Source organism: Corapipo altera, unplaced genomic scaffold (genome assembly GCF_003945725.1).
Source record: "Corapipo altera isolate COAL_440 unplaced genomic scaffold, ASM394572v1 45, whole genome shotgun sequence".
NCBI classification, from domain to species: Eukaryota; Metazoa; Chordata; class Aves; order Passeriformes; family Pipridae; genus Corapipo; species Corapipo altera.
In genome coordinates this window covers 15953958-15965748 of record NW_020884877.1, presented here as the reverse complement: position 1 = coordinate 15965748, position 11791 = coordinate 15953958, and the positions used below count along the sequence as shown (strand labels likewise).

At 36.7% G+C, this 11791-nt stretch overlaps 1 protein-coding gene across 9 annotated transcripts in view; it reads left to right on the top strand.

Annotated features, from left to right (window-relative positions):
* CSRNP3 (cysteine and serine rich nuclear protein 3) overlaps positions 1-9583 on the top strand; it is a 108123-nt gene extending 98540 nt beyond the window's left edge. For all 9 annotated transcript variants that reach the window (XM_027636546.1, XM_027636552.1, XM_027636545.1 and 6 more), the window contains one exon: positions 372-9583. In XM_027636546.1, coding sequence (XP_027492347.1) covers positions 372-1415 — 1044 coding nt within the window. In that variant the 3' untranslated portion in view covers positions 1416-9583. The remainder of the gene's footprint in view (positions 1-371) is intronic.
* Positions 9584-11791: the final 2208 nt, after the last annotated feature.

The following is an 11791-nucleotide window of genomic DNA, read 5'->3' as shown; positions in this document are numbered from 1 at the left end:
CCAAATTTTAAGATGCTTTCTGGTAATGATTTTGCCTGGATTTGAGCACAAAGTGAAGTAAAGCTGTAGCAGATCCATAAATACAAAAACTACGTATTTTTTGTTCCACTGTGTAGTACTTTCACCTATGGAACAGAAACTTATTTTTCCTACTGTGCAGCATTGATGCACGTACAGGTCCCTTACTGTTCCTCTCAGTACTGCTCAGTTCCAGGGCTGACTCCCTGAATTACTGTTGGCTTTAACTACTCTTACAGGTATTTCTCAAGGTGAATTTCACTTCACCACTGTATTTCTCTAGGCTATCTAGGTTCTGTCATATCTCCAGGCTTATGCTACGTATTGTTAATCTGTATTCTTTTCTTTAAAAGGTGGATCGTATGTCTTTCCCATGCGGTTGCACTAAGGAAGGGTGTAGCAATACCGCAGGTAGAATCGAATTTAACCCTATCCGTGTACGGACTCACTTTTTGCACACAATAATGAAACTTGAATTGGAGAAAAATAGAGAGCAGCAAGTTCCAGCACTTAATGGCTGCCACACTGAGATAAGTGCACACACTAGTTCTATGAGTCCAGGACCCCACCCAGTTGAATATTCAATTGCAGAAAATTTTGAGATTGAAACTGAACCTCCGGCTGCAGTTATGCATTCCCAGTCAGCCGAGGACTTGGACTGCCCAGGGGAAGAGGAGGAAGAGGAAGATGGGAGTAGCTTTTGTAGTGGAGTTACAGATTCTAGCACACAGAGTTTAGCCCCTAGTGAATCAGATGATGATGAAGAGGAAGAGGAAGATGAGGAGGAAGATGAGGAGGAAGAAAAAGCAGATGATTTTGTAGAAAGCATGGGCTCCCATGCTGATATGGTGCCTCTTCCTTCTGTCCTTTGCTACTCTGATGGAACTGCTGTGCATGAAAACCACTCTAAAAATGCCTCATACTATACTAACTCTTCAACTCTGTATTACCAAATAGAGAACCACGTTGCTGGCACTGCTAACCAGATTGGTGAGACTTACTCAGAAAGGGATGCTGTCAAGAACGGTAGTCTTTCTCTGGTGCCTTACAACATGACTTCTGAACAGTTTGTTGACTACACACGGCAATCAGAGGAAACTTTTAGCAGCCCTCATTACCCTTCTGCAAACCCCTCAGTGATTGTTTGCTGCTCATCTTCTGAAGGGGATGGCAGTGTTCCATGTAACAGTTTATACACTGAGCATAGGCCAAGTCACCCGCAAGTGGAATTTCACTCCTACTTGAAAGGTCCTTCTCCAGATGGCTTTGTGTCAGCTTTGAACGGCGACAGCCACGTGCAAGAGCACCCTGCTGAGAATTCACTAAACCTCCCAGAAAAGAGCAGACTGCACGAGGAGTGCATCAAATCTCCAGTGGTAGAAACGGTACCTGTTTAATATTAAAATTATTCTAGGACTGACTTCCTGTATTAAAATTCACTCCCATCGGATTTTCCTAGAATCTTACTTTTTTAAGAGGTAGACAACACTTGGACTGTAATCAATGTTCCAGACACATTGTGTTTTCTCAAGCTACACTGGCAGTGGTATTGCACAAAAACAGTTCACATAAAGATTTAAATAATCAAACCTTTTTTGATAAAACAAGTAAGTAAAAAAACACAGCCAACCTATTTCAAAGTAGCCTACCTATGGACATGTGTGAAACCTGCCAAGCTATCTGAATCAAAGCTTTGTGTTTTTGACTGTCGGGCCTGTGCAAAAATGTTAAAAATGATACTTTGAAATAATCATGTTTAGAGTCCTAATTTTCAACGTATCTGAAAAGATGGTAAGTTTAACGTAAAAGTAACTACTGTACAAAAAAAGTTTTAATTGTTCTGTACTGTATGTATTTTATTTATGGTAGTTTACAATTCATGTTTTGAAAAAAATGAACAGCATGTTCATTTGAGCAGAAGATCCATAGCTAGTTACAAAGAGCATATCCACTTTTCATCTGGAGTACCTTGTATTCTTCTTTTTTTTTTTTTTTTAAATACCATTTCTGGTAAATTGTCTTGAAACACATTTTTAGAGTGTGCTGTTTTCTCTTTTACTGTTCTTGACAAACAGAATAGTCAGAAAGGGGGCATTTACATCTTCTAGAAAGGTAGACAATCCTCCATTAAAACTAAAATCAGTGGCATTCCAGAACTAGTACCCTCACCCCAAAGAAAAAGGATCTTGTATATAATGGCAAAGCAGTAGCTTAAGCTTGCACAGCACCTTTTAGCCCAACAACCATTCAGATACTTTGCACTTTAGTGCTGTTTTGCAGGACTATATTAACTGCGGGAACTGTGAACCTCTCTGGAGAAATGCCATAGCCCCACTCTCTGAGGCGTTTCTAAGATCTTAAAATTCATTGTAACAAAACCTGGACGTTTTTACCAAGCCAGTTTATGAATATGTCAGTATGCAATTTATAAAAGCAGAGCCTTCTTGATCAAAGCTTAAATAAAGCATGGGAAAAAATGCAGAACTCTCTAGATTGCCTAAACATTTAACAATTTTTATGAAATATGAGACTGGCTTTTGTGGACTTCTGATTGTACCTCAAATGTAGCATTGTTTGGTCTAAATAGGAAACAGCAGATTCAGTGAGGAAAAAAGCTTCAGAAATTTTGTAGCTGCAAAAGTCTGCAAGCAAAATAGCATGTGTGTCATATGGATATCCATTACCTTGTGATCCATTTGTTTTTAAATGAAATGGGAATTAAAAGTACCTGTTGTATATCAACCTTTAATTTATTAACCAACCTTGCTCTTGTCTAGAAAAGGAGGCATAGGAACCAGGTTTTCGCTGCACTGGAAATTCTGCACTGCCTTATTTTGATTTCAAAATCTATTTTAGCATTTTTATTCTTCTAATACTGAAATTTTATTTATTCTACATCAAGTAATTGAAATGTAGACCTGTCTTGTTTGTCAAAATAAGTATCAGCATCTTAGTTTTATCTGTGTCAAATCTAGATGGTTAACAGTGTGCATGTAAACACAGTGTAAATTTTAGCTCTGTAACAATGACTCTTCTGGTTAGAAGCTCTTTAAAACATCACGTACAGTACTCCAGTAGAAAAACTGCCAGGTGTAAAATGGGCTTTTCATTGAAAAAAGAAGCTAACTAACTTAATTGTTTTTATATGAAATCTGGGCAAAACGATTTCTCATATTTATGCTAAATTAGCAAAATATTTTTACTCCATGTAGTAGCTGGAAAGGTTTTTTATTTACTTGTTTCCACAAGAAGTCCTACACAGTTTATATGAACTGCATTGAAAAGTCTAGTTCTCTAGGGACTGGATTCCAAACTTGCATCGTATTCCACCTCCTGAGAAAGCACATTCATGTTCGTTATCTGGCTCAGCAATTCCATAGCTGCTGTTCCTCCTGTAGTCACAGAACACTGTAGTCTCTTTCTCTAAGGTTGAGTAGCCAGGTAAACACCCGTATTCTGCAACACAAATACCCTTGAGTTTTAAAGAGAAACGTGCTGGTTCTTAAAGTTCTGCATCTGACAATAATATTATTCTGTTCAGGATCTTCTAAGGGCAAATGTAATAAGTCTCTCTGTGTATACAGGCATCTTGCATCAACAGTGAGTTAAATTTGGCACTCTCACTTAACACCAGCACCAAAAGCACAAATCTCTTCTGCTTGAGCTGGGACAGTAGATGAGGATCAGGAGCAGCTCTTTACCCTCAGCGTGTGTTGGAGAACCACACACACTTTACTGGGGTATTTATCTCAGGGGAAAGTTAAATGAAATCTTTTGTTTTATTATTCACCCCCTTACTGAGCAATAAGAAATTATTTTCCTGGCCCCTGTGCTTTCACCTGAAAAATATCTTTCATTTTATCAGCAAGCACAGTAAGTGATTAACTTCATAAAATATATGTCATCCAGTTTTTAAATACTGAGGTGGTGGTTATTTACTGTTTCCATTCGCACAGGCTTCAGATCCCAGTCCTGGTTAATATCAGCACCTGTATAAACTTTGGAGTACTGAGATGTGTGTGTTCCATGCCATTGGGGGCATCAGGGGTGAATGCAGCCAAATTCCCTCAAGCCTGCAGCACAGGATAACAAGCAGTTACATCTTGGAAGAGATGTATTTTTTAAAAATAGGCTAAACCTGTTGCCCAGCCAATTCCATGCCAGCAAATAACAAAGCTAAGGCCTTATCTAGCATGTGTAAGTTAACTAGAGTGACAAAAAAAGTAGTTGCAGCCCTGATCAAACAGGAAGGTTAATTTAACTGACAGGTGGGCTAATTTACCTGAAATCTAGAGTAGGATGTAGAAATCAGGTGAGAGTCAGGTTTCCCACCACTTGATTAGACTTCAATGTTTTGTTTAGAACAAAAAACATACTCTTCATTTAAGGAAAAACAAGCTTAAATAAATCATAGTATGGAAAATATTTTAATGTTATTTTCTGGGCTAGTATATAATAATGCATGCTGTGTCCCATTTCTCAACTGGCTAATAGTCTTTTTGATAACCAGTCCTTTCATTTTGGGTAGGCTGTTTCTGTGTGATAAAAGTATTATATTACTAAATGATAACCAGCAGTATTTGCTTCTGTCAACACTGTGTATCATTTGAGGAAATGTTTACTTTACTGATAGTTGTATCAGCTTTATTTTGCAAGATATCTGACTAGTGATAAACACTCCTAAGGAGCCAGGTAATCATTTATGATTATATTGCATCGTTCAGGAAAATTAATCATAACATAAGCATTTCCCTCTGTTAAAATAAACCAGAATTTTCATACAGAAGATCACTGAAACAGCACCTAAAACCAGATGCCTTTTTGCCTATAAGGTGAACTTCGCCTTTCTTGGAAAAAAGTGCATTGTTAAATATATGCAAAGCTTTAACTGATGTTAGACATGAAATTAGAACTTTTCTGCACAATTAATTACAGCAATTGCAATTGCTTTCTAAGAGCTATAACTCATGCCCACTGGAACATCCTTAAAAAGTTAAAAGCTGGTCAGCAAAACTTTCTACCTATCCTTTATTGAGTTGTCTGCCATTTAGATCAGAAAGTTCTAGATTTGTAAAGTTTTACTACTTTTCATTTCCACAAGCTCCTGCTAATGAATCATAGTTGGAGTTGACATTAATTTATTTTAAGTCCATCGTACACGGCCATAGATACAGTTCAGCCTGATCAGTGCTCTGGTAACAGCGATCCTGTCTTTTGTGGAAGTGCTGCAGAAATCCCGTGTAGTGTTGGTGGTGCTGTTACTGATTGCTGACTGATCCAGAGCCAGTTTCAAACCGTACCTGCGTGTTTTATGTCAGTAAATGTGATAACATGTTGCTTTCCCTGCCTCACAGGGAGTATCTTCACAAACATAGCTAGTTTTTTTAAAGATTGTATACATATATTTGTATGCAAAACAGAACATATATTATGGTTTTTTAATATTTCAGGTGTTCCTGACTCTCTGATAGAAATGTGATATACTAGATAGAGAGTACTGGGCTCAGAGAGAGGAGACCTGTGTTCTGTTGCCTTTGCCTTTGTTGTGTCACTTGCATCCTCTGTGCTCTGGTTTGTAATGTACTTGGAGATACTGTGATAAAACATAATTCTTTAAAACAGGTAAAATACCATTTTATTCCTCTTTTTTTTGGTATCATAACTGAATTTTTGTACTGCAGACTACACCACTTTCCAAATAAAGCCCAGTCCAGAAGTGAACAGAAATTTTTCACTTATGTGAAGCACAGCTAAAGCAAGCTCTCCTTTCCTTAGACTGGATTAATGAGCAGAAGTTTAACAGTAAATTGCACAGTGAAAAATTAGAATAAAAGCTGTGTTGCATATACAACATTTACCTGTCAAGTGCTTAACATTTGAGCAGCAAGATTGTAGTTTGCCTGCAACACCATACTTGGAAGCAGCAGGCAGTCTTACTCCCTTGTGCAGTGTCTTCTTTTGCTGGCTGAATTCTGTCCCTTGGAACTCCTTGCCTGGACTGCTCCTGTAGCAAAGCAGCTGCCCTTACTCAAAGGTAAAGCAAGAGGGACCCATTATATCCTTTTAAAAGGCATTTGCTAAATAAGGATCTCCACTGTTACAGCTCATGAGTTGTATAAACTCATGTTCATTGTGCCAGTTGTTTTATTTCCTGAAACAGTCAGGAACAGGGACAGAAGAGGATGATATGGAAAATCCTCAAGCGTTCCTGCTGAGACTGAAGAGTAATTCTATCATCTACTTTATTATGGTTGCAGAACATTTGATATAAAATACTTTGAAAAACTAGAAGTAACTCAGAGAATATATTCTATAGAATTTATTTCTAAAATATTAAATCTGATTACTATTTTTTTAAAATGGTAGAAAACTTATTTTCAAAACAGACTTATGTGTTCTGTGGTATGAGAAATCTCAGCATTTGCCTTTTCAGTGTTTCCAGGTTTTTCTAATATTCTTAATTTTGCTATTCTCTGTAATCATTGTCCACGTGCAAATTATTAATTGTCCATTTTCTCCAAGAAATGTCAAATCCAAAGCGCAAACATTGTGAAGTGATGAACAAGTGCAATTTAGTTTTAAAGATGTCCGAGTGAACACACACTTGGGTTCTTCACAACTTTTTCCTTTTCACTGTCTCTTCCTACTCCTAAATCCAAGGCAGCTTCTAATGTTGTTGCTAATAAATGTGCCAGAGTATTGTTTCCACTTAAGGAGGAAAGTTATAACAACCTTGAGGACTTTTCTGTTACTCTAATGGCTGATACCAAGAATTTTACTTTTTATATGGAACATCCAATTCATGAAACATGTTTTGCAGCATAAGTGTTCTTTTTTAATGCCTTCCTTCCTATCAGTGTTTGGGAGGTCTGTTGTACAGTAAGACTTTTCATTACAGTTGAGCAAAAGGGCAACTCCCGTGTCCTCTGTGCTGTGAATTAGATCTTGAAAAGCCAGGTTGGATGGGGCTTTCAACAACTGGACCTAGGCATCTGTGCCCATGGCAGGGGGGTTGGCATTAGAAGATCTTTAAGGTCCATTCCAGAGGAGGCCATTCTGTGATTCTGTGAGTTAAAATGTGTGTTGCTCTGTTGCTGTGCAGTCTTTGTGGTTGGAGGACACCCAGAACTCAGGAGGTCCCACTGCCTGGAGAACCACATTCCTGATGCTCTGTACTGCAGCTTTTCAACTGAGAGGGTGATAGTCTTCATCCAAGGCTGGGGGTGGGACAAGAAAGTTAAAGGGCAAACTTTGTCCTTTATTTACTCAGTTATCTTAATTTGGATCTTAGCAATGACACTTCTGTTTCATGAATGAATGTCCAGTAGAACCAAGTTGAAGTTTGCCTCTCATGTGCATTCTTTTCTAACTGATCACTTTTCCAATAAACTGTGAAGATGGGATTGACTTTTCACAATAGACAGGAAAATGGAGGAGGATTCAAATGCACATCATTGTTCTAACACAAGAATCAAGGTACTCCTTGCTCTTGAAGCACTAGAGTGAGGGGAGGATAGAAAGAACAATTTAGAGGAAAAGAAGATGAAGGCAAGAGGCAGATTGATGAAAATTATCTTTCTTCTAAAGGGCAAACCAAAACATTACATATTAAAAAAAAAGGAAGGAAAATGGGAAATTAAGATCTCTCCAGAACAAGGATGGAAAAGTATATGGATGTTTAACTACAAGCTTGCCCATGTTAGAAGATAATATTGATTCTGTTACTTAATATACTTTAAACCAAATGAACTCAGTGCAAACAGGAAATGCCGTTTTTCCAGACCAGTTACATACAGGTGGCCATTAAATAAAAGACTTATCCAAATGCATGGGGTAAAAACTAAAAGCAAAGCCACACTTAGAAGCACTGCTACCATGTCCTTTCTTTGCCTATGGCACTTACAAAGTCATTTTCAGTATCTGTTAACTCTGCTCCCAAGCACATATTCTCATATAACCAGTTTTTCAGATAACAAGAGATGTTAAAAGCAACGACAAAATAGGTGTCCTTTGTATTAGCATTTTAGTTTGGGATTTTCAAATGAGACTTAGTACACATTATAGCAGATAATTATTTTAGGTTTCTCCATCTGGAACTTTTAAAGTACTTTCCTGAAGTTTTGGGTTTTGCTGGGGTACCAGGGGATCAGTACAGATGCAGATTTAGCACCAGTTCTCAGCTTCTTGAAAAGATCATCCTGTGCACTGGCAGCTGGTTCTCTTAAAACCCAAAGCAAACATGCTGGTTTTTTCCCAGCCATTTCACACAAGTACCATCAACTACTCATGTAAACAGTGCTTAACAACTGGGCCCTTCTTTTAATTGACTGACTGTAGGTGCTTCTATGGAAATACGTCTGAAGTGTAGTTTGTGAAACATGTTAAAAAATTGTTTGATGTAAAATAAGCACTAGACATTTAACAGTGCAAAAATAGTCAAAATCTGTAGATTACAAATCCATTCCTAAGAGCCTCAGCCTGTAATATTGTCTTAGTAAAGTTGATCTTTTAAGTTAAATTGCATTCTGATGTAATTACCTTTTACAAATAAAATCATTAATACAAATGTACTGGTTAATACCTGTTAACATAAAACATTGGTTATTTTGATTTGTTTCCATCTATAGCAAATAGAAAAATTTGTAAAAAAAAAACCAACCAAACAAAACCCAACACTTATTACCTTTTATACGTTTAAAGTATTTTCATTGTTTTAACAAATACAGACTATGTAACATTTACACTGTCGAGTCCAACCCTGTCTTTCAGGAGGTTCATTTCTCTCTGTGTATATATATATATATATATATATATTTCCCCATAAGAATATAAGATTGCTTTTGAAATTTTTGTTGGCAAGTGGTAAATAATACACCGCAGCATAGATTCAAAAGCACTTAAGCTGATGGTCTTTCAGACAGGTGATCCACTCAAATGGGACTAGTAAAACTGTGGTGTAATTGCAGCCATTTCTTTAAACTTTGTACATTACTTCTAACTTTACTAATTTCTGAGAAAAATAATTATGTTAAGTACTTAACATTTTCCATTACAGATTATCTTGTATACTAAAATAATGGAGATCTCAACAGTAAAGCAAGATATTTAATTGGACTGCTGCTTTTAAACTGTTTGAAGAAGCGAAGGGAAAGAAAGTTCATCTCAAAATCTGTACATGGAAATAATTTTAAGCTTCATGAACTACACATTTCCTTAATTTCCTTTTTTTAAACAAGTTGTAACATCAAAGATGCCAAAGGGTAATATAAGCTACAATAATATTCAACAGAACTTAACCTAGACCTTACGTTGTAATAATTTATTCAAATTAACTGTATTCTTCTGTATTTATATTTTCAGTATTTATTATGAATGATATGGAATTTGATGTATTTATTGTGGCTTATTACTGCAGTGTATATATTACAAAAATGAGCATTTTTAAGTCTTAACATTAGGTTTTTTTGTTAATTAGTGGCACTTGTATCAGCTGTATTTTTATTATATATTGTACAATATATATTGTCCATTTGTTTGCAATGAAGTAAAACAGGTTTCTACGTTACATCATGGCTGCCAGTGAATGTGCTTCTTATTTCTGCTGTGCACTCACAAGAGATTCCTCTCTCAACTAAGAGAACCAGAATTAATCCTGCAGCTCCTACTCAAGACCTCTAGAACCTCCAAAGACACTCTGAAATTTCAGGCATTTCTCCCGTTCCTCATAGTCTGACAACATAAACAGTTTGTGTGGAGGGGTTTTTTTGGTGTCTGTTTTTATTTTCAAATATTTGTATGCCAATTAAAGAAATAAACAGAAATGCCTTGTTAGGTATATCCATCTGCCCTTTCATGATACTACTGCCTACACTTTTCTTTGGCCAGTGAAATAAAGTACCTGATTCACCTGTGCCTATCATGGTGAATTTAATATTTTTTATTATAAGGTAATGAAGCAATTGTTGGAATAAAATTTTGCACCAGCTCTCCCTGGTGGACAATTTGCAGTAATGTTATACAGCAAATCATTTCAATGGCTATAAATCAAACTGCTACATTTCAGGACAACTGCTTATTTTGAAAACTGCCAATCAACACTGCTTCATTAAGAAAATAATTAAGAATCACAGTCTCTGCCATATTTTCGTTCTGATATTTATTAAAATTGAGCTGTACATTTCTAAAAGTTGTCCCTAAGTGTGCTTTAATGATAAATTGCATATACCTAAATTATTTGAATTTACAAAAACTGATAAAGATCAGGTGTTCTCTAGATTATAAAAAAAGTTCTCACAGGATTTAGGGTATTATTTGTTTTTAGTTAGGAGTTACACAAAATGAAATAGATTAACATCTGCTATCACACTGCCTTTGGCATTGCCTTGAACTATGGTTAACAGGGCTGCTCCAGGGCTTGCTAAGCCACACTGACATAAAAAATGTTGTAAAACAACTTTCAACGCTGGTGTTCTAATTCAAGATACTAGGATGCCAGTTCAGAAGTAAGAAGATTTAACACTAAGGTTCACTTGTAAGTTAGCTATTAATAGTACTCACATTATTCTATACTCACCCTAGAGAAAACCAGCAGTTACTGCCAAGGGTGATAAAACAAAGTCCTCAGGTGGCGAATTCGCACTGCAGTGAACGGTGTCGTAACCAGGCAGAGCCACAACCAAGGGCGGACCTCTCGTTCGCAGGCAGGAGCTGCCCAGAGCCACAGGCCCTGAAGTCCCAAAATGTTTAGGACCTGCTTTGTCCTGCTGGGAGTGGAGCTGAGGTGTCCTTGCCTGAAATCAAGCCTTCTTCAGCACTTGTGATTACCTCCCTGGATGCGTAAGAGAGCATGGTGAGATGCAGGTTACCACTGATGCGTGCTGTTGTAGTGACCTTCAACAGTTTATACAGCTATTTGATTGATGTATGAATTTTTACATGCTGTATATGTAATAGTATTTGTCTTTTTCCCCTTCATGGGGGCCAAGAAGAGCATAATACCATTACTGAAAGTGCTTTAAATTAGGAAAAAAAAAAAAAAGAAGAGCCAGAGAACCTCCCTGCAATAAACCGATTTTCTGAATGCCACTTTCAGGAGAACATTAACAACATCCAGAAGATGATGCTGCTTTTTTTATTAAATTACAAAAAAATAATCAGAATCCAACTTTTTAAATCTCCAGTTGTATTTACGACTGGAGTCCTATTGCTCTTCTACTATGATGTCTACATATATATATACACACACACTCTCTCTCTCATGTATGTATGAATATTTGGAAGTGCAGTATTCAGTGTAGACACAGAAGTTAATTTCAGACCTTCAAACAGAGTAGAACAAAAACCTCATTTAAAGTTTTAGATCTGCTTCCCTCTTTTCTGGCAGGTAGTAGGGAATCCAAGTAAGGCTGAACTGCTGCTGTACTAAGTACTGCAAAAATACAGACTAAAATGTCACTCATAGTTTAAAGGATACCAGAAATCTCAAAAAATGAAAATCTTAAAAGATAATTTTTAAATCACAGAATTAATTTTCCCCTTTCACACTTAGAGCTAAAGACAAAATATAATAACTAGGTGAAGTGCTATACCTAATCTTTGCAGAAAACAGAGTAACAACTGCATGTATTGCTCTATCTGCTATGATATGATCTTAGATTACCAGTTAGAAAAAAAAAAATACAAAGTGGAGCTTCTCTAGCATTGCTCATGAAGAGTTTCCTCCCTCCGAGTGCAAGAGAACAGTTGTCTCCTTAAAATTCAAATTCTACCCTCA